This window comes from Pelophylax lessonae (assembly GCF_965119305.1).
Source record: "Pelophylax lessonae genome assembly, chromosome: 11".
NCBI classification, from domain to species: Eukaryota; Metazoa; Chordata; class Amphibia; order Anura; family Ranidae; genus Pelophylax; species Pelophylax lessonae.
The window spans coordinates 97,843,845-97,867,704 of record NC_138778.1 but is presented as its reverse complement, the minus strand read 5'-3'; the positions used below and the strand labels follow the sequence as shown (position 1 = coordinate 97,867,704).

The window sequence follows — 23,860 nt, the reverse complement described above, 5'->3', positions numbered from 1 at the left end:
GGGTACACTTTTTAGACCCCCCAGACACTAAATCCAAAAAATACATGCCTGCCTCCAAAAATGCCCGATAAATGCCTGCAACAAAAACGCCCAGGTGGAGCGGAGCCCTATCCCTGTCCTACTAAAAATTCGAAGAAAAATTATCTTTTTTTCTGGTTCTGGAAATGTTACAGAGCTTAAACTTCACAGGTACACTTTTTAGACCCCCCAGACACTAAATCCAAATCTCCTTTTTTTTTTTTCAATAATTGGCTATCAAAAACGACAATTTTTAAGAACTTTTTTTTGTGTGATTGAGCATGACCCAGAACCATCATATTCTGATTGGCCAAATACAAAGTCGTACATCATACAGGTCGCGCTGAATATGCGCAAAGTCGCGCTGAAAGTCACGCTAACAAGTCGCCCCTTATGAGGCGACTTATGGCACTTTTCCACTGCAAGTACCGGCTAGTACCGGCTCGGCTCTACTCGGCCCTGCTTGCTTTTCCACTGCGGTACCGCATGGTATAGTGTCGGAATGGTTCGGTACGGTACGGTATAGGTTTGCTTTTCCACTAAAGTAGTACTAAAGTTAAGTGGGTGGGATAACAACGGGGTGGGTGTGATTTTCTGACCAATCAGTGGCTAGTAGTGACTGCATGCAAAGGATTGTGGGATATGGTACCAGTTTGGTACCTGTTGGAACCACAATCGAGTAGGTACTGTTTTTTCAGAGCTGTACCGTACCGTTCGGTTCCATGCAGTGGAAAAGCAAACCTATACCGTACCGTACCGAACCGTTCCGACCCTATACCATGCGGTACCGCAGTGGAAAAGCACAAAAGCGTGCCGAGCCGGTACGGTTCCATGCAGTGGAAAAGCGCCATTAGAGGTCGCGGCAGTGTGAACCGACTCTAAGAGTTTATTTTCACAATATATGCTTGATTACTGATGGTATTATAACTATTCGGATACGTGCTACCAGTATCTTTTATAAGATTGTATCATTTGTTATCGCACAATAAACAAAGATTCTACCATAAATATGGTCAATCGTGGCTGAATGGCTGCTACAGGCAATTGGACTACACTCGTTTTTTTTTTTATTATTCAACCCCAGCACATTTCTATGCAGGATGACAGACTGGACATGCTGTTTTATAGACCTCTTCCTTCACGTAGGAATTCAATAATGTTGTGGAGGGAAGGATTTTTTCAGACAAAGAAAAATGCTAAGACAAGAGGTTCATTGTTAGAAGCTGGAAGGTGGTCAGTCAGAGGGACAGTGAAGACGTATTCCACAAATAGGGTGGGAATTCCTCGAATTCCATCCTAGCAGAGGTGGAGAGTCGGGCATCTTGTCTCATATTTGGAACTGGCTTGTATCTCAACCCATGCCAGGAACAGAACAGTGAAATTTATAACAAGCGAAAATGTCCGATTATACACACAGAAGCTGGTTACCAAGTTTGCATCCTTCCAACCCTTTTACCTGCTGTGGTTTTTAGTTCTGGAACAATTTAGACTACCAAAACATTCCCTCCTCTGTTTGTACCTGGAACTTCAGTTACATAAATGATATAATTCAGTTACAGACAGCTTTAGGTTCTACCCAGTTTGACAGATTTATGTGGCTGGGAGATAAATTCAGCTTCTGACACTTGCTCGACTTGTAGTTTACAAATGCAAGAAGCAAGCCAAGACATATATATTGGATACAGATGATTCCGGTTAACTTTATCTGTGCCTACTGACAGATTTAAAGTGGATATTAACCAGGAAAAACATCTTGAAGGAGAATTGCGAGTTTTTTCAAAATGTATCTGTAGATACATCGCAGTCCTATAAAAAAATAAAAAATAAAAAATAACATTAGAACCCTGTATATACAAGTATAAAAATGGAGAACAGACTTGCGTCCCGAAAACCAATAGAACTGTCGCTGATGCATGCAGCCAAAACAGTGTAATCAGCCAAATGGTTCACCCTTGTGACTGTTTTGGTTGGCACTTTGGTATTCATTTTATTCAACAGCACCACTAAAGCCTCGTACACACGTAACGATTGTTGGCCGTGAATTTTTGGCCAACGTCCGATCGGCCGATTTTCGGCTTGTTAGTATAATGCTTCCGACAACCAACTCCGACTTTTCGGCCGAACAAAATCTGATGTGCAGGCTATAAAATTTTTTTAGGCCGTCAACAGAACGGCCGATTTTCCGTCAGTCAGTACAGATTTCGGCAGACAAAATTCAGATGAGCAAGACTGGGCATGCTCAGAGAAGAAAAAACACACGGAAAGTTAACCAGCACATGACATCACTTCTGAAGTTGGTTTTTGTTGGCCGAAAAAATTTGTGTGCAGTCTAGAGCACATTTCAACCAACACAACAACACTGGACAAAAGACGGCCGATCGGTCGGCCGATAATCGTTGCGTGTGTACGAGGCTTAAGGCCCGTACACACGTACCGATCGTCGGCATACAAACGTCGGCGGACGAAAGATCTGCCGATTGTACGCTTGTTAGTATGGTGCCGCCGACAGCTGTCTGCGCACATTCTGCGGACAAGAGTCTTTCTTGCAAACATAAAAATTTTTGTATGCCGACACCAGAACGGACGATTGTTCGCCAGTCAGTACAGAATTCTGCCGACAGACCGCAGATTTGCAAGACTGGGCATGCTCAGAAAAGAAAAAACACAGGGAAAGTTAACCATCACATGACATCACTTCTGCAGTCGGCGGACAAAATTCTTGGGCAGTCTTTGCACTTTTCAACAGACATCGACATCCCGGGGACAAAAGACGAACGTTTGTATGACGACGATCGGTACGTGTGTACGGGGCTTTAAGCAAGCTCATCCATCAGATCACTGATGGTGTGTAAAGTGGTGGACAATGAAATCTGCAGCTCGGCCTACTCATACTGCAAGCATAAGAGCCCAATTTCACTACTGCATTTTACTTCTGGTTTTTAAATGATCTTTTAGCTCTTCCTTCTCCAAATGTGGCAAGCATATACTTTGCCTGCTCTGAACAAGTCCGATCTTCCCTAAAAATGATCATTCAGTCAAAATTTGGAAGTCCAGCTGGCTGCCATCTGAGGTCTCCAGGCAGCCCAAAGTTACCCATTGGTAAACAGATTTTTTAGCTCATTTTCGCCAAGCGCTGGAACAACTCATAATCAATTGGAAATGTTTACACAATTCTTTCATTACTACCCTGGTCTGGACTAAAGAGCAGTAAAAAGTACAACCTGTATCAAACCACTGCATCAATCTAACATACTTTGATTATTTTATGAAGTTTTGATCCATACTTTACAGATGGAATGTACAAAATGTCTGCAAATACCATATAGTTCATAAGTCCACTGTGTATTTATGAGCTGTCATGGAGCAGGGACATTCCAGTTACAAATCTAATCTCCAAACTTCAGCATTTAAAGAATTCTGCAAATCATTACATAGGGCATGAGTAAATAAATAAGTCGTAACATCCTCCAAATCATTATATAGGGCATGAGTAAATAAATAAATCATAACAGCCTCCTTAAAGTATAGGATAGGGAAAAATAAAAGATATAATAAAAATAAAGTTTTATGTAGATGCAAGTACAGAAAGTACCCATCATCCTTTTGGAAATCCAGTGTGCTCCAAACTTTCTCTTTAGTACATTTTCAGCAATAAATTCCCAACCAGCGTTATAAACGCTGTGTGCTGGACTACAAAGTTCCTCGGTTACATAGTTACATTTTTTTTTCTCGTTTTTTTTATCCTAATGCATTCTTTGCATTAAGATAAAAAAAACCTTCTGGGTGTAGCAGCCTCCCAGGCACCCCCTAATACTTACCTGAGGTCTCTCTCTGCCCAACGATGTTCATGAGTCCCTCGGCCATCAGGGACTCTCCCTGCTGATTATCTGGTACACAGCCACGGCGCCATTGGCTCCCGCGGCTGTCAAAGTCAGTTAGCCAATCAGGAGAGAGAGTGGGTGGGGTCAAAAGGCAGCTCCGTGTCTGAATGGACACATGGAGCTGCAGCTCGCCTCAGGTGTCCCCATAGCAAGCTGCTTGCTGTGGGGGCACTCATCAGGAGGGAGGGGCCAGGAGCAGCAAGGAGGGACCCGAGAAGAGGAGGATCTGGGCTGCTCTGTGCAAAACCAACTGCACAGAGGAGGTAAATGTAAAATCTATTTATAAAAAAAAATTAAACATGTTACAATCACTTTAACTACTCCTAGACTGATTCAGCAGCTTGAGGCTGGTTGAACTGTTCAGGCCCACAGCATTGTAGAGAGCTTATCATGTAAAAGTTGCATAGTTAGTCAGGTTGAAAAAAGACACAAGTCAATTTAGTTCAACCAGTAGAAAAAATAATAGCAAAAGAATACATAGAAAACCTCCCTATGCTCTTTGCTGTCGGCGAGGGACCGAGCGCCATCATGGGCCACAGACCCGCTCGCTGTTATAGATACTGTAAAAACAAGCCCTACCCAAAGTCTCGCTTCTGTAAGGGTGTCCCAGATCCCAAAATCAGGATTTTTGACTTGGGTCGTAAGAAGGCCAAGGTGGACGAATTCCCACTATGTGGTCACATGGTCTCCAATGAGTACGAGCAGCTTTCATCTGAAGCTCTTGAAGCTGCACGTATCTATGCAAACAAGTACATGGTGAAGAGTTGCGGCAAGGATGGTTTCCACATCAGAGTGCGTCTCCACCTATTCCACGTCATCCGCATCAACAAAATGTTATCCTGCGCGGGGGCTGATAGGCTCCAGACTGGAATGCGTGGTGCTTTTGGGAAACCTCAGGGCACAGTGGCCAGAGTTCACATTGGACAGGTCATTATGTCCATCTGCACTAAGACCCAAAACAAGGAGCATGTGATTGAAGCTCTGCGCAGAGCCAAGTTCAAGTTCCCTGGCCGCCAAAAGATTCACATTTCCAAAAAGTGGGGATTCACAAAGTTCAATGCTGAAAACTTTGAGAACATGGTGGCTGAGAAACGTCTTGTTCCCGATGCCTGCGGTGTCAAGTACATCCCTAACTGGGGCCCTCTGGATAAGTAGGGGGCACTGCATGCTGAATGAGCTCCCCACTTTTATCTGGCCTATGTACTTTTGAGATCTTGTGTCCAATAAAGTTTTCAAGTACAAAAAAAAAAAAAAAAAACCTCCCTACTTACTGCTGCACTTGCGACTTCAGCGTCTAAAGTGGATTTGTTAATGTCTGACCGGGCTTCTAAAAAGGCCTATGCCCTCTCAGTCTTCTGATTCAGAGCCAGATTTGGTTGCCACAAACAGCGTACCCCCTGAGAGGTCTCAGTCCTCTCAGTCGGATGTGGAGGAGGAGGATTCCCCCTCCGGATAAGCACGGGACCGCCCTGCAGTGTCCGTGCTTATTAGCTCTGTTAAAGACACTTTAAATTTGTATGATGAGCCCCACCTGTAGGGTAAGCGGTCTTCCTTTGGGACCCGCAAAGCCCAAAAATCGGGTCAGGTTTTTCCTTGTCCCGCAGAGTTTCATGATACTGTGAATGAACAATGGCATCATTTAAAACGTAATTTTGTGGTTCCCCAAGAGGTTTCAGTACCATTATCCCTTTGCGGATCCGGTGGATTCTCGCTGGACTGCGGCTCCTAAGGTGGACCACATTGTGTCCAGGTTAAATAAGGCCACTTTAATGCCCACGGAGGATTCTCCAGTGTTTAAAGACCCGGCGGATAGGCGGGTGGAAACTCTTACCCGCCACATCTACCTAGCGGGTTCCTTGCTGAAACCATTGTTCGCTTCGGTGATGGTCTTTCAGTAATTCTGTCGGACTGACTCCAGTACACACGGGCCAAATGTCGACCGGTTTTCATTAAACCGGCTGATGCCACACGACATTCAGACTGTGTGTACTAGGCTTAAGTATAGCCATCATTTCTTTTAAAGGGTAGATATAATAATCTTACAATGGGGGTGGAAGTAGACTTAAGGCCCGTACACACAATCCGAAAATCGGACAAAAAATAACGCTTGTGAAAAGATCGGACGATAATCTGATCGTTAGTACACAGCTTACGAGAGGCGATCACGACAGTTTGCCCGATATTATCCGGTCGTGCAAGCATAAAAATTTTGATCGTATTATAACACATCGTACGATAATCGTATTATCAGTATGTTGTACGTCCGAAAAAAATGGTGAGCAGTAGACAGCGCATGAGCAGTAGACATCATTTACCCTCACACGCTACGGCGTGGTTACGCATACCGGAAGCTTTTGAATCATCGTCCGAGAAAATTCGTATCGTAAGTAACCTCTCCCAATTGCGAATATAATTGAGAGTTCCTAGCAACCAAACAAAAACGGACGGAGCGTCGTCTGATTTTCAGATCGTGTGTACTAGGCATTAGCCTTGGGCTGGCCATAGATTACGGAATTTTCATTCCCTCAAGCACTGGTTCAGTGTTGATGGGGGAATCCCTCCCACTGTGCTTTTGTATTCTGGCTATAGCCGCCAGCAGTGATCGTATGAAAAAAAAACTTTAGGCTGGTTGCACTGAAGTCGATCAATAGATCAACTTCAGTACAACCAGCCAGACCATAGACGAATCGAAATTTGATCTATCCTTGCTGAATCTCCATCTGTCTATGGCTGGCTTAAGTTAGAATTTGACTGGAATTCCACTTTAACTAACTAGTATAATCCCATGGATGTGCATTCTGAAAGGAATAATGATGATCCTTCTGAGGGTCTGATCCTTTGTGTAAAATTACCTTTACTACTGTGTGAGACATCCCTAATTATCTTATGTAAGCAAATCATAGGGAATGTGGTGGTTGATATTTAGTAGGTCTGTTTTTTTTGCTTTGATGCTGGCTACAAACTGGCTGTTTGTATACAAATGTCCCCATTTCTTGATAAGGTGGACATTTTGTAGGTCATGAAAGGTTTAACCCACATATCTCTACACCCAACCTCCTTCTAGCCTGATAATGAAAAGCCATATGTTCTCCTAACAGCAACGTGGGTACTTTTATCTTCATGGCTTCTTTCTTCTTTTTACGTTTTAAGTTTACCGGGTAATTATGAATGTCATTGTGCCCTGATCCGCAGTTAGTACTAAACTATAAATCATTCCACAAATAAACAATGCAGATCTTTAGATGTGTGAATGACATGCGTAACGTCTTGATAAAAACAAAAAGCAAATGTTGGAATGATCCAGAATCAACATGGCATAGGACCCTGCATATACTTTAGAGTAGCCATTCTCAACAAGGGTTTCATTAAATCTTAGGGTTCCTCCAGAGGTTACTGGGGGTACCTTGAGCTGTGGCTAACTCACCCCCCTTTGGGTGGTGCCTGCACAGTTCCATGACCAATGCCATTTGGCAAAGCCAGCAGCACGGCACCAATTATCTACAGTGCCTTGCAAAAGTATTTGCCCCCCTTGAACTTTGCGACCTTTTGCCACATTTCAGGCTTCAAACATAAAGATATAAAACTGTAATTTTTTGTAAAGAATCAACAACAAGTGGGACACAATCATGAAGTGGAACGAAATTTATTGGATATTTCAAACTTTTTTTACAAATAAAAAACTGAAAAATTGGGCGTGCAAAATTATTCAGCCCCTTCACTTTCAGTGCAGCAAACTCTCTCCAAAAGTTCAGTGAGGATCTCTGAATGATCCAATGTTGACCTAAATGACTAATGATGATAAATAGAATCCACCTGTGTGTAATCAAGTCTCTGTATAAATGCACCTGCACGGTGATAGTCTCAGAGGTCCGTTTAAAGCGCAGAGAGCATCATGAAGAACAAGGAACACACCAGACAGGTCCGAGATACTGTTGTGGAGAAGTTTAAAGCCGGATTTGGGTACAAAAAGATTTCCCAAGCTTTAAACATCCCAAGGAGCACTGTGCAAGCGATAATATTGAAATGGAAGGAGTATCAGACCACTGCAAATCTACGAAGACCTGGCCGTCCCTCTAAACTTTCAGTTCATACAAGGAGAAGACTGATCAGAGATGCAGCCAAGAGGCCCATGATCACTCTGGATGAACTGCAGAGATCTACAGCTGAGGTGGGAGACTCTGTCCATAGGACAACAATCAGTCGTATACTGCACAAATCTGTCCTTTATGGAAGAGTGGCAAGAAGAAAGCCACTTTTTCAGTTTTTTATTTGTTAACAAAGTTTGAAATATCCAATAAATTTCGTTCCATCATTTTTTGTGCTAGAAAATTACTCGGAACCCCCAAACATTATATATTTTTTTTTAGCAGAAACCCTAGGGAATAAAATGGAAGTCATTGCAACTTTTTCTGTTACGCGGTATTTGCGCAAAAAATTTTCAAACGCGTTTTTTTTGGGGAAAAACTGTTTTATCAATTTCAAAGAAAACCAAACACTAAAATTACCCCAATTTTTTGTATAATGTGAAAGATGATGTTACGCCGAGTAAATAGATAGCTAACATGTCACGCATTAACTGCGCTCACTCGTGGAATGACGCCAAAGTTCGGTACTTAAAAATCTCTATAGGCGACGCTTTAAACATTTTTACAAGTTACCAGTTTAGAGTTAAAGTGGAGGTCTTGGGCTACAATTGTTGCTCTCTCTCTAACATTCACGGCGATACCTCACATGCATGGATTGAATGCTGTTTACATATGTGGCCGTGATAAACGCATGTGTTTGCTTTTGCGTGCAAACATGTAGGGACGGGGGCACTTTCATTTTTTTTTTTGTTTATTTTTACACTTTCCCTTTATTTTTTTTTATCACTTTTAGTGTCCATTCACACTACCGCGACTTGTCAGCCTGACAAGTTGCGGTCCATGCAGTGCTACAGGACCCGTTCTAATAGGAGCGACACAAGTCGCTCCGACTTAGAAAAAGGGTCCTGTACTACTTAGGGGCGACCTTGGAGCGACTTGCATAGACATTCATTATATGAAGTCCGTGCAAGTCACGCCTAAGTCGCGGTGCACGGGGCTTCACAGGTCGCCTCCGAATTCGGAGCGACCTAGTGTGAACCGGCACTTATTCCTATTACAAGGAATGTAAACATCCCTTGTAGATGGAATATTGAATAACAGGTCCTCTTTATGGGGAGATCTGGGGTCAATAAGACCTCAGATCTCTCCTACAGCCTAAAAAGCCTGAAATAAAAAAAAAAAAACGATCTTGGCTATTCAGCCGAGATCAGTGCAGTATTGAAACCTGCCAGGCCCCCGAGAGTCATATAGACTGTCATCTGGTCCTCGCAGTCTCTATGCTGTCATCTGGTCCTCGCAGTTCTGGCAGCAGCCAATTCCTTCTCCGGCTCGCTGATCGCAAGGTGACCAGGTAAAAGCACCAGAGCGCGGCGGGAGGGGGGATGCCGCTATGATTATTCTTATGGTGAAGGGAATCGCCGGCTGAAAAAAATTATATCTGAATGATACCTGCAGCTGCAGGCATCATTCAGATATCCCCACTTAAAGCCCAGGACGTCATATGATGTCCAGCGGTAAGAAAGTGGTTAAAAGAACTACTCACAAGCATAGGTAGTAATAGCGCTCATCAGGCCACTCACCGTGACTTCACACTTCACACTTCCAGACCCAAGCATAGGGGGACCTCACCGTGGTCCCCAAAGGGTGACGTGGGCTCTGATGAAGGAGGAAATCCCTTTGAAACACGTCAGTCTGCAGTGACCCCAGTGAGGTCCCCTCCAAGCTTGGATCATCGGTCAGTCTGGAAGTGTAAAGCCTCAGAGAGTGGCCTGATGAGCGCGATTACTACCTGTACTGGTGAGTAGTTTTTAACAAGTATATAAAAGCTGTTGCACATGAAAAATAATAAAACTTAGCTACTTCTGCAGTTATGTGATAAAGTCTTGTGCTAAGTAGGGAGAGGAAAGGGTGACGTGGCTTCCTGAATACAATAACCGGTAGTGGAGGTTCCACCATCCACACCATTTGGAATGGATTGAGGAATTGTTTGATTCTCTCTCGCTCCTAGCCTACGTGCTGAACCAGAGAAATCTAGCCATGTATGTTTAACAAGCTTCTAATCTTTCATATCTTCTGGTCAGTGTCGGCAGACTGCCTGGCCAGGGATAATGGAAATTAGATTATGCTCTCTGTACATGCTCAATAGGTTCTCAAGAACTAGCTGATCCTGCTGTGGTAACCAGAGCTTAGCAGATAGGTCCTGGTCCTGGTCTCTGGAGTACATTCTCTATATGTCACTGACCATTCTCCATAGGAATGTATAGAGATTACACATCAAAGAGGGGAACCAGGATATTTAGTGCAGAGCCCAGCTCTGTCAGTCATGACAGGAGAGAATGTTGTTGTCTCCAAAAAAACAAGAAGCGGTTCAAACTCTGCCTTAAAGCGGAGTTCCGGCCATGAAAAAAAATTTTCAATGAAAATACCCCCAATAATGGACAGTCAGGGCTAGTACATTCCACAATGGATAGTCTCGGTACTGTCCCGGGTCGCACTTACCTGCAAGAAGAAATACTCACCTTTAAAATTTCTTCTCCAGGGTTGCCATCTCTGTGCAGGGAATGCGGCGCCGCACCGGAAGTGACGAGCGGGGCCGGGGCCGGTGCATTGATTCCTGGGAGCGATGACGTTCAGCTCCCAGGAATCATTGCAAACCGGAAGTGACGGCGCGGGCTGTGGCCGCCAAGGGGGGAAGTGGAAGAAAGGTGGAGTATATTTTTCTACAATACAAAGTAAGTAAAAAAATAAATAAATAAATCGTAACTATCCATTTCCTTTTCAGGTGCCGAAAAGCAAGCAGATGGCCACAAAATCGATTATGTCGATTTTGTGGCCGGAACTCCGCTTTAATAAACAGAAAAACGAAGGGGCTTGATCACACTTCTTCAGCTGATCTGCACCCATCAATGCAGGTCCAACGCCGGGGCACATACAAATAATGTGCCCTGTTCACACCAAAACACTGCCCTGAGGTGGGTAGCAGTGCATTATATTAAAATACCGGTCACTGCACAGATTGTATGGCTGAATTTGCATCGCATTCAGGCCAAAGTCGTGCAGGACCCTTTTTTTTTGGTTCACACCTATGCAATCTGATTCCTGTCCAATTGACAGTTTGCACTGCGATATGCAAACTAATCTGGGGGTGTCAATAACTTTGTATTGACACTCCCAGCAGTTCGCATATGGCAGTGAGTCGGGTGCGATGTGGCAACCTGCATTGAATTTGTAGGGTTCCTGCATTGCACCAGTGTGAACCAGCACTAAAGGCTTTTTTCTTGCATGTTTTAGTCCCGGTTCACACTGGTGCGATGCGGGAACCCTGCAAATCCACTGCAGGTTCCCACATCGCACCGACTCGCAGTAAGTTCACACTTTCAGACAGGAATCTGATCACATAGGTGTGAACACCCATGCGATCCGATTCTGGTGCAGACTCAAAAAAAGGGTCCTGTACGACTTTAGTCCGAATGCGATGCAAATTCAGCCATACAATCTGCATGGCTGAATTCGCATTGCACAGACATCGCATGTGATTTGCAGTGCGATGCAAACCACACGGGATGTCTGACTGCTATAGCGTGAACCAGCACTAAAGCATTCACATAACCAGTTTGTCTGTGCTCTGTGTGCGCTGGCTGAAGTGGAGGTGAAAGATGAGTGGTGGTAAACACGCTACTTCCTGTGACAACGCTTGATCATTTAACTCCCACCTCTTCATATTACATCAAAAATCTTTGTAGGCACTAAATTTGCACAGCTGCCCCAAGCAAAGCAGTGGGATAGTGCACGACACTGGCGACATCACCACTGTATTTTAGGGCAGTACATGAGCGTTATTACAATGAACAAGGACCTGCCAAGACTGTTACAATAAACAGTTACATTTTTAATAAAAGAAAAAAATAAAAGTAGATCACCCAGCAATAAATATTAATTGGTGCTTGTGCAACAATATACTAGAACTGTGGTTCTCAAGCACAGGAATGTGCCTCAAGCCTCGTACACATGCACCGATTGTTGGCCGTGAATTTTCGGCCAACGTCCAAACGGCCGCTTGTCGACTTGTTAGTATGATGCTTCCGACAACCGACTGCGACTTTTCGGCCGAACAAAATCTGGTGTGCATGCTATAAAAAATGTTTTGGCCGTCACCAGAACGACCGATTGTTCTTCAGTCAGTACAGATTTCAGCAGACAAAAATGTGATGAGCAAGACTGGGCATGCTCAGAGAAGAAAAAACACACGAAAAGTTAACCAGCACATGACCTCACTTCTGCAGTTGGTTGTTGTTGGCCAACAAAATTTGTGTGCAGTCTAGAGCACATTTCAACCAACACAACAACACTGGACAAAAGATGGCCGATCGGTCGGCCAACAATCGGTGCGTTTGTACAAGGCACTACTGCTGGGCCCGGCCTCCCTTCTCCATGGCCTCTAGTCAGCTGCAGAGCACATCCTCACCATGTCTCCCAACTCCCATACTGCCCCCCAAACTCGCACAGTGCCCCAAGACCCCATGAGAGCCCTCAACCTCCCACAGTGCAACCCCAGCCTGCTGCGTAGCCTCCAGCTCTCCATAGTGCCCCCAACCTCCAACAGTGACCCACAGTGCCCCCGACCCCTTACAGAAAGCTCATCCCCTACAGGGCCACCAAATCTGCGGCAGAGTTTCCTAAGCCACTCCACAGCCTCTATCTTCCCCACAGTGACACCCAGCCCTACCCTGGGATTACCAGTATTTCAATGCATCATTGCATTCCCATACCTACTTTTTGCTGTTGCGGAATTAAACGCTTAGGAAGAATTTACCAGGCCTTGGTCTCAAAAGGTCGAGAACCACTGTACTAGAAGATTTCTGGTTTTGGGTTTAGTGTTCCACCTTGCAAAATGATGTGAATTGATATTGGATTATATTATTTTTTACCCAACTAAGCGTGTACAGCCAGTGTCACTCAAAGCACTGCGGACACCAGGCAGCAAGAAAAAACTAAACTGATTCCCACATCCACATTCAAGGTGGATGGGGGAATCCTCCCCACTGTGCTACTGTATTCTAACAGTGGGGAGACTCCCCCTCTATTAGAATACACAGATCAGTGCTGCAGCCACTGATTGAGTGGATTTTCTCAGGCAAAGAGGTTAAACAGAAGTTGATCAATAGATCGTGATCTGTTGAACTGCAGTGGCCACATATGGATCGAAATGTGTCCGTCCCTGCTGAACCGGCTGAATTTGAAACCATCTATGGCCACCTTTACCAATAATTGTTAGCATTGCCATGTGTAAACTGGTTCTGTATTTGTACAGCTGAAAGGCAAACAAAAAGAGGTGCATCTGAAATCAGATAGGGGTGATGAAAGGGAAAAGTCAATAAAAAAAAAGTTCTCAATATACTCACTGGCTTCAAAAAAATTCTGAGGGTGTAGAGATTCAACTTTACCCTACAAAATCTGGCTTGACACCTTTATAGTCATATAGCATAGCTTGCTCAAATTTATGCCAAGCAATGAGAATCGGCTTCAAATCCAGCTTTGAGTAGACTTTACCCTTAAAAGAGAAGTATGGGAAAAAAAATGAGCGATTAAACACCCCCCGATCGCTCAGTTCTCAGTGCTCCCGCTCAGTCATTATTGTCTGTCCTACTCGCACTCACTGGAGCACTGGGCTGAGGAGGGGTGGGGAGTGGCTGGCTTAGGCCCTCAGCGCCTCGCTGAGAGGCTGAGCCGGGTGCTGGTCCAGGCATGTGGGTAGATCCCGACCATATTGTTGCGATTTATTTTCCCTGGCCTGGACAGACTCTGTGGCCTCAGCTTCCTGCTGTCTGCTGGAAACCGGTCACAGGAGTGCAGAACAATCTACACTCCTAAATTCCCCAGGGGAAGTACAGCCAAACGAGCTTTAGCTGTACTTCTCCTCTAATATGCCTGATGAAAAGAACCTGCATGGTCCTGAAATGTTGCTTCTCTACGTAATCATACAATAAAAAGAGCTTTGCATTTTGAAACAAGCTAGTCAACATCATTTGTGCCCTGAGGATCATTGTAAGGTTCTATGAGCTTTTATAGCGAGGTACCCCAACCACACACCCGATCACCACGATCCAGGCGGTAAATAAATAAAAGCATCATAAATTATTTATCCATACTGAATTCAAAACGTTCAAACACATATTGTCCCCCTTTGCATCCAGGGGAGGGGGGAGGGGGGAGGGAAAAGCCGAAATCTTCTTGTCTTCTTGAGGTGACTGAGGGAACCCGGCGGCACAGAGCCCCTTAAATAGCCCCTAACTGAGAACCAGAGCTGACCGGCTCCCAGTTTTAGGCGGCAGATTTGGGCGGGAAGCAGGTTGAAGACCCAAATCTCCCCAGATACAGGGGGAATTCGGGCGGGAAAGCCAGGGAAGTTCAAAATCTCCCCAGATACAAGCCCCTTTTGAGCGGGAAGGAAGCCCTAGAGAGCTGGGTCAAAAGTTCATTTGACCCCTCATAACCTATACCTTACCTTAAAGCGGAGTTCCACCCTGGGAAATTTTTTTTTAATAAAAATACCCCCGGGACAGTCAAGGCTAGTGCATTCTACAATGGCTAGCCTCTGATCTGTCCCGGGTTGCACTTACCTTTTAGAAGAAATACTTACCTTGAAAATGTATTGTCCAGCGCTGCCATCTCAGGTGTGGGCAGCTTGAAGCCAGCGCAATCCTCTTCTGCGTCCTCTTCCGTCTTCTTCGGTCTGCACTGCACCAGCCCCTCCGTCACTTCCGGTGCCTCAGCGTCATCCCTGCACAGCTTCTGGGCATGCCCAGAAGCTGTTTAGCAAGGTATGACGGCACCTGCACCGGAACTGACGTCGGGGCCGGTGCAGGCGCATTGATTCCTGGGAGCGATGACGTTCAGCTCCCAGGAATCAGTGCAAGCCAGGAAGTGACGAATCGCCATGGCCGCCGAGGGGAGGAAGAGGAAGTAAGGTAAGTATATTTTCTTCTAAAAATTGCGATTATCCATTTGTTTTTCAGGTGACCCGGAGCGAGAAGATGGAGGTAAGTATTATTTTAGGGTGGAACTCCGCTTTAACTAATAGCTATTCCTATCTACACTAACTTGCCCTGTCACAGCCCCATGAGGAAAATGGGGGCATATTTATGCCCATTTTCCTTACATCCTTCACCTTCCTAGTAATGTACAGGAGCCAATGTGTTGCTGTGCTCAGGAGGTGTTGCAAAGTCCAGGGAATAAATGAATATGTTTTACTTCAACTGAATGTGAAGGCCACAGAATTAGAGGTTCAACATCATCAACATAATTTGTGCACTGAAGATCATGGTAAAGTTCTGAGAGCTTTTATAGCGAGGTACCCCAACCACAAAGTAGGAGTGCTGCTTCCTAACAGTAAACAAGGATAGGTCATGTAATCATTGTCTTCTGACCTGGGTAGGCAGCTTGGAATTCCAATCCATCAGCTCACAGCTCTGGAATAAACAGGCCAGGATATCATTGCATCTGTAAATGTATAGCTAAAAAGCCAAGGGCACATTTGCAGCACCTGACCAGTCTCTGATCCCGTGCTAGCATTCTCAGACTATACTCACTGAGGCTCCAGCAAAAACCGCAGAGACCTTGAAAGAGGAAGTCCAGCTCTATTTTTATGGGAAGGGTAAACATAGGGCAGGAATTACGGTCACGTATCCTATTCTACGAGAAACTGTTCATGAACACATTTAAAGTCTTTCTGCTGATCCTTCTCCTACACGAATACATGGTCAGAGTTTAAAATCTCATACTCTGGTTGTGACTAAAGGAAAATAAAAACTGAAGCTTATAGGAGGTGACAGAACAGGAGTAAACTCAGCTGTGTGATGATACTCCAGCACATTCCAAGGAGACAGCAGTGGACAATGGATGTTGCACAGATGCAGTACTGAATTGTGATAAGCCTCATTCACAGCAAAAATGTTCCAGCTAAGGAAAGAATCCAGCGGCTGGATGTACAGGTGGATGCAACTGAGCTTTTACAAAGCAATGACAGTTTGACAGCCAGTGTTTGGATGTAATCATGCAGCCAGTAATTACCTGTTCAATAGAGACAGATGATCGCCCCTGGACCCAAACAGCTTGCATTCAAGAGTGATCATCGGTCCCTAACTTCTCACAGGAGTGCCCAAACGGAATAAAAAATAGTTTGGCAGTTAAAACAGTTCACATCTTTGTATTCAAGATGTGTTCCGAGTTGTTTAACCACTTAAGCCCCGGAGGATTTGGCTGCTAAAGGACCAGGGTTTTTTTTGCGATTTTTTACTGCGTGACTTTAACGGACAATTGCGCGGTCGTGCGACGCTGTACCTAAACGAATTTGACGTCCTTTTTTTCCCACAAACAGAGCTTTCTTTTGGTGGTATTTGATCACCTGTGCGATTTTTTGATCACGCGCTATAAACAAAAAAGAGCGTAAATTTTGCAAAAATAACAATATTTTTCACATTTTTTTATATGAAATTCCCCAAAAAAAAAAAAAAGTAAAAATCAAAATTTTTTAACATTTTTCGGTCAATTTGTTTTATGCTACCTATGTTGGTAAAAAAAAAAAAAAAAAAAAAAAAAAAAAAAAAAAAAAAAAAAAAAAAAAAAAAAAAAAAAAAAAATCGCAAAAAGCGTATTTTGATTGGTTTGCGCAAAAGTTACCGCGTTTACTAACAAAGGGAAAGATTTTTGTCATTTTTGGTGTTTTTTTTTTAACGCGTAATGGCGGCGATCTGCGATTTTTTTTTCGGTACTGCGACATTGCGGCGGACAGATCGGACCCTTGACTGACATTTTTGACACTTTTGGGGTTACCAGTGACATTACTGCAGTAATCAGTGCTATACATATGCACTGTTACTGCAAAAATGACACTGGCAGGGAAGGGGTTAACTTTTTTGGACAGGGAGGGGTTAAGTGTGTCCTAGGGGCGTGATTCTAACTGTGTAGGGACATTCCTATTGGTGTAAAAGCAAAGATCAACCGTTCTACATAGTAGAACGGACAGATCTTCACTTTTACACAGGGAGAACTGACAGGCAGCTTGTTTACACAAGCTGCTCTGTCTTTCTCCCTTCACAGGAGCGATCGTAGTGTGACTGGCGGACATCGAGTCCGCCGGTCACACGCACTGACTTGTCTGTGAACGAGCCGCGGCGGGCGCCTCGGCGGGCGCGCGCCCGCCCGCGATAGGCTCGCAAGTCAGTGACAGGCGAGTGACGTACCGATACGTCACTCTGCCTGGCCGGGGCTGACCGCCGCAGTATATAGTCGTGCGGCGGTCGGCAACCGGTTAAAGAGGTTGTAAACCCATTAAAATTTTTTATTTTTTTTTTCAACCTGAAAGAGAAACACATAATGAGCTAGTATGCATCGCTCCCCCTCTTCATTGGCCAAGACAGTAGCTTGGTGCGATTGGCTCCTGCTGCTGTCAATCAAAGTCAATCAGCCAATCAGGAGAAGAAGGGGTGGGGCCGGGTCACGGCTCCGTATCTGAATGGACACAAGGACCTGTGACTTGGCTGTGGTGCCCCCATAGCAAGCTGCTTGCTGTGGGGGCACTTAACAGGAGGGAGGGGTCAGGAGCACCGAAGAGGGACCCAAGAAGAAGAGGATCCAGGCCACTCTGTGCAAAACCAACTGCACAGGGGAGGTAAGTATAACATGTTTGTTATTTAAAAAAAAAAAAACAAGACTTTTAGACTCAATTCACACTAGCGCGACTTGTCAGGCGACCTGTCAGCCTGACAAGTCGCGCTCCCTCGCCGTCCATTGACTGCTACGGGACCCGTTCTAATAGGAGCGACACAAGTCGCTCCGACTTAGAAAAAGGGTCCTGTACTACTTCGGGAGGCGACCTCGGAGCGACTTGCGTAGACTTCCATTATGTGAAGTCCATGCAAGTCGCTCCGAAGTCGTGGTGCATGGCAATGCATAAGTCGCCCCCGAAGTAGTACAGAGTCGTGCCGCCCCAGTATGAACCGACTCTTACAATAACTTTAATTCTTATTAAAACATAACTTTACACCTAGAGGCAACTTCACGTTAAAAGCAACATCATACCCTCTCACATACATTTTTAGCAATATTTTTTACTTCAAAGCAGTGTAGCATCTACAGTTTGTAATTTGCAGCAAAGTCTATGTACCACTCAGCTCTCCCTCTTCAAGGTGGCAGATTGTAGGCCTCCTGATGCCAGGCTGGTGTAACAGTCATTCCACTGGCATCAGGCTAAAGTTCTGAAATGTAAAAAGTTTATTAAAGGCTGAAACTATTTTTTGGATTATATTGTGTTAGACCTATATTTCGCATGTAACTTGGTTTCCAGCGGACCATCCCCAAACTAGAGTAACTAAAAATGCATACCTTTGGATGGAAATAGTAGCTGAAGGAAGAATTTGCCTGGCATTAGCTGTGATCCACTGGTCACCGATGCAAGCCTTTGTTAGGCTCACAAAAAAAATTAATGAAGAGAAAGGGCAGCGCCGACTAAGTGCAACATAAGTAAAATTTATTGAAGGTAAATGTGTAAAAACACTCACAAGTGTAGATATGCACAGGCGTGTTATGTTAAAGGGTCATCCGCTGTGTCCGCTGTGCTCTCGAGATCCTGAGCTTCATCGAGGATTGCCGAGCCGGACATTACGCTGGTGGCAACTCACCTGCACCAGCTCCACCATCGGGATGTGATAGCACCGGAACACAGCGCATGGCCTTTTAACTTATCATGCTTGAGTATATCTACACTTGTGAGTGTTTTTACAAATTTACCTTCAATAAATTTTACTTATGCCATACTTATTCAGCGCTGCTCTCTCTCTCCATTTACATTCCAGAGCTTCTCCGTGCTCCAGCCAGCAGCCACTAAGGACAGTTTTCCTTTGCCTCCCAGAGACTATTGTTGCATTTTTATCATTCATTAATTTTTATGTTATGTACCATATGGGTTTCCCGGTTTGGTCCTATTAGGAGAGCGCTATATACCATTGTTTGTTTTTATCACAAAAAATAATAAATGCACATTTTTTGTTACATATATGGGTTCACTTATTGTTTTTTTTTTTTTTTAAGGTGAATTTAGCCTATAAAGTCAATGTAGCAAGGCTCATTTTTACAGTTAGTGCCGGTTCACACTGATCCGACTTGTCAGGCGACTTGGTTGCCTGACAAGTAGCTTGATAGTTTCAAAAAACTATTAGATGGACACCTTAAAGACCACAACATACAGGGGTATACAATGTACGGTTAAAAGCAAACACACACACACATCATAGGTTGAACTGGATGGACTGATGTCTTTTTTCAACCTCACTAACTATGTAACTATGTAACTATGTAGCTTCCAATGCTGTGCAATGGAACCGTTCTAATCAGAGCGACTCAAGTCGCTCCGACTTAGAAAAAGGTTCCTGCACTTTTTTTTGCAAAGTCGGAGCGACTTGCATTGACTTTCATTATGTGAAGTCGTTGCAAGCTGTGCCGAAGTCGTGGGCGACTTCATTAGTCGCCCGAAGTCGGGGCGACTTCGAGTCGGATCAGTGTGAATCGACTCTTAAGCTTTAATGTACATTGCTTGTAGTTACTGCAAAAACAAGTCTGGAAAAATGTAATACCATAAGAGCTCAATATCTCTTTCACAAATGTATTTCTATTCTGAAACCATCCGAGGAACTGTGTTGTGTGGTCTCCTTCCTGGCTGGACAAACAAATCGTAGTTTTGTCATTTAAACCTAGGGATGAATTTGTAAGGTTGGTGTTACTCATTAAATTACTGTGTATGAGAAGTAGCATAGTAGTGTGACTGTGGCCAGTGAAATTAACCCCTTGATTCCTATCACTACGAGGGCCGCCCTGGCCTGGTAATGTACTTGTGACTCCTGGCATCCTAAGAGACCAGTCTAATGCTCACTCAGCAGCCAGATCGGCATCAGGAAACTATTGAAGTTTTCCCTTTAATGTGGTACAACTAAGACTGCATCTTGTGATAACTGAATATCTCATTGGAACACATGGCGCTAGCGATGGATTTATTGCTGCAAAGTCCATGTTAGGATGTACCAGGGCTCTCTATGTGTTTATACTGGTTGTACAGGACCACAGGATTTATACTGGTTGTAACTTAGATAAGAATTGTCCATTTAGGGATATACATTTTAAAGCAACTTCAATTTTCTATAACTATTTAAGAGCAGATGGGATTAATTAGAAAACCCTCATACACAAACAGAAAACATGCAAATATTAAAATAATGTAAATGCCAAGAATCTATGGAGATGAGCAAAATACACGGAATGGATTATTTAGGATAAACATTTGTGCTATAAAAGGGTTTATAATTTAAGTTAAGAAGAACTGATTTAGTTAGATAAACATGCATGTGTGTGAACAGTCAGCTGGACTGGACATATACAGTATCTCACAAAAGTGAGTACACCCCTGACATTTTTGTAAATGTTTTATTAAATCTTTTCATGCGACAACACTGAAGAAATGATACTTTGCTACAATGTAAAGTAGTGAGTGTACAGCTTGTATAACAGTGTACATTTGCTGTCCCCTAAAAATAACAACACACAGCCATTAATGTCTAAACCGCTGGCAACACAAGTGAGTACACCCCTAAGTGAAAATGTCCAAATTGGGCTAATTTTCCCTCCCCGGTGTCATGTGACTCGTTAGTGTTACAAGGTCTTAGGTGTGAATGGGGAGCAGGTGTGTTAAATTTGGTGTTATCGCTCTCAATCTCTCATACTGGTCACTGGACGTTCAACATGGCACCTCATGGCGAAGAACTCTCTGAGGATCTGAAAAAAATAAATTGTTGCTCTACATAAAGATGGACTAGGCCAGAGATCACGAACCTTGGCATCCCAGATGTTTTGGAACTACATTTCCAGTAGTTGACATGCACTCTGCAGTGTAGTTGAGCATCAAGGGAAATGAAGTTCCAAAACATCTGGGGTGTCAAGGTTCGCCATCACTGGCCTAGGCTATAAGAGGATAGCCAAGACCCTGAAACTGAGCTGCAGCACGGTGGCCAAGACCATACAGCGGTTTAACAGGACAGGTTCCACTCAGAACAGGTCTTGCCATGGTCGACCAAAGCAGTCGAGTGCACGTGCTCAGCGTTATATCCAGAGGTTGTCTTTGGGAAGTAGACATATGAGTGCTGCCAGCATTGCTGCAGAGCCTGAAGGGGTGGGCTAGTCAGCCTGTCAGTGCTCAGACCATACGCTGCACACTGCATCAAATTGATCTGCATGGCTGTCGTCCCAGAAGGAAGCCTCTTCTAAAGATGATGCACAAGAAAGCCCGCAAACAGTTTGCTGAAGAAAAGTTGACTAAGGACATGGATTACTGGAACCATGTTCTTTGGTCTGATGAGACCAAGATAAACTTATTTGGCTCAGATGGTGTCAAGCGTGTGTGGCGGCAACCAGGTGAGGAGTACAAAGACAAGTGTGTCAAGCATGGTGGTGGGTGTATCATGGTCTGGGGCTGCATGAGTGCTGCCAGCACTGGGAAGCTACAGTTGATTGAGGGAACCATCAATGCCAACATGTACTGTGACATACTGAAGCAGAGCATGACCCCCTCATTTCAGAGACTGAGCTGCAGGGCAGTATTCCAACATAACGACCCCAAACACACCTCCAAGACGACCACTGCCTTGCTGAGGGTAAAGGTGATGGACTGGCCAAGCATGTCTCCAGACCTAAACCCTATTGAGCATCTGTGGGACATCCTCAAATGAGAGGTTGAGGAGCGCAAGGTCTCCAACTTCCACCAGCTCTGTGATGTCGTCATGGAAGAGTGGAAGATGACTCCAGTGGCAACCTGTGAAGCTCTGATGAACTCCATGCCCAAGGGGGTTAAGGCAGTGCTGGAAAACAATGGTGGCCATACAAAATATTGATGCTTTGGGCTCAATTTGGACATTTTAACCTAGGAGTGTACTCACTTTTGTTGCCAGCAGTTTAGACATTAATGGCTGTGTGTTCAGTTATTTTGAGGGGACAGCAAATTTACACTGTTAGTGTCGGTTCAAACTATGGCGACACGACTTCGGGGCGACTTAATTAAGTCGCCGTGCACCGCGACTTCGGCGCGGCCTGCACCGACTTCACATAATGGAAGTCAATGCAAGTCGCTCAGACTTCGCCCAAAAGTAGTGCAGAAACCTTTTTCCAAGTCGCTCCGACTTGGAAAAAGGTTTCTGCACTACTTTTGGGCGAAGTCGGAGCGACTTGCATTGACTTCCATTATGTGAAGTCGCTCCTATTAAAAACGGTTCCAATTGCACAGAATGGAGCACGACTTGTCAGGCGACCAAGTCGCCTGACAAGTTGGAACAGTGTGAACCGGCACTTATACAAGCTGTACACTCACTACATTGTAGCAAAGTGTAATTTCTTCAGTTTGTCACATGAAAAGATATAATAAAACATTTACAAAAAGATTTACTTTTGTGGGATACTGTACCTGCTTAATGTATGGCTGGCTTGAGGGAGGCCATAGATTATGCAACTTTCTTCCTTCCACCATGGATGGAAGGAAAGAAAATTGCTTGATTCCCCCATTAACACAGTCAGTGTTGACAGGGGAATCCTTCCCGAAGCGCTATTGTGTCCTGCCGGCGGCGAGCCTTGCTATAGCCAGTAGCACTAATCATTCAGAAAAAAAACCCAACAGGCTGGTTGTATACAAGTCCATTGTTCAATCGACTTCTGTACAACCAGGGTGGCCATACATGGATTGAAAATCCACTTTAAATGACCATCCTGAAAGTGTTCCGAATAGTGTATGACCAGCTTTAGCTTAGATAGTAATATGTTTAGCACAGGAGAACTGGAAAATCCACAAAGCATAGTATATGTATATACTATATAGTATATATGTATATACTATATCTATACTGTAGGAATAACACATCGATGATGAGACACCTTTCTGTACAAGTCCCAATTATGGAGGTATTTTCAGGAAGAGTAATGTTACTCCAAGGAATCTACACAGAGGAACCAGAGTCTACATCTGCTTCAAGGGTAGTCATAAAAGAATGCCTGGGAAGAGAGTGTCACTATTATCTTAACCTATTTGAACAAAGGCTATAATTGGGTAGAGTGCTTATGTAAACATGTTATCATGGTTACTAATGATTCGTTGAGAAATGCACACAGCAGGTATGTGACAATAAATGACACAAGGCCCCATTACTACTCTGTAGAGGAGCAGAGGGAAATGAGTGGCAAAGCTGCAGGACAGACAAGTTTCATTTGTATTGGGGAGGGGTGTTTATTTTGTTGTGTATTTTTCTAAAAATCTGTCATGCTTAAAGCAGAGTTCCACCCAAAATTGGAATTTCCGCTTAAATCCCCCCCCCCCCCCTCTGCTGCCACATTTGGCACCTTTCAGAGGGGAGGGGGGGAAATGGGTACATGTTTTTGACAGGAACCCTTCAACGTCTTCCGATAGAAAGCGCCACAGCACTGTCCCTCAGAAGTTCGGCCCCCCTTCTTCCTTCGCCGCCGGGCCAATTAGAACACGCAGCGCGCTTCGCGCAATAGGAAACCAGCTTTGAAGCAGAAAGGCTTCTCTGCCGGGTTCCCTTACCCTGAATGGCGGCGGCAGCACCTGATACGCAAATCAGCGAACCATTGCAAGTTGCGGGACGACCCCTTCCTGATCCCCAAAAAGCAATCGGATATTCCCTGGATCAACTTTACCTATAAATATTAGTAACCATTAATATTATGTATTTTGGGCGGCACAGTACAGTGGTGTAGTGGTTAGCACTTTCACCTAGCAGCAAGAGGGTCGCTGGTTCGAATCCCAACCGCGACACTACCTGTCTGGAG

General features: G+C 44.4%; 2 protein-coding genes across 2 annotated transcripts in view; one reads left to right on the top strand and one right to left on the bottom strand.

Annotated features, from left to right (window-relative positions):
* LOC309566784 (serine/threonine-protein kinase 17A-like) overlaps positions 1-23,860 on the bottom strand; it is a 105,023-nt gene that overhangs the window by 75,578 nt on the left and 5,585 nt on the right. The gene's annotated exons all lie outside the window — the stretch shown is intronic.
* Positions 4,400-5,120, top strand: LOC309567258 (large ribosomal subunit protein uL16-like). The gene has a single exon (XM_082272640.1). It carries the CDS (start codon positions 4,428-4,430, stop codon positions 5,052-5,054), a length of 627 nt encoding a protein of 208 aa, XP_082128766.1. The 5' UTR covers positions 4,400-4,427; the 3' UTR covers positions 5,055-5,120.

What these genes read in the sequence shown, in the direction of transcription:
- LOC309567258 (XM_082272640.1), top strand. Translation starts at nt 4,428, where the DNA reads ATGGGCCACAGACCCGCTCGCTGTTATAGATACTGTAAAAACAAGCCC.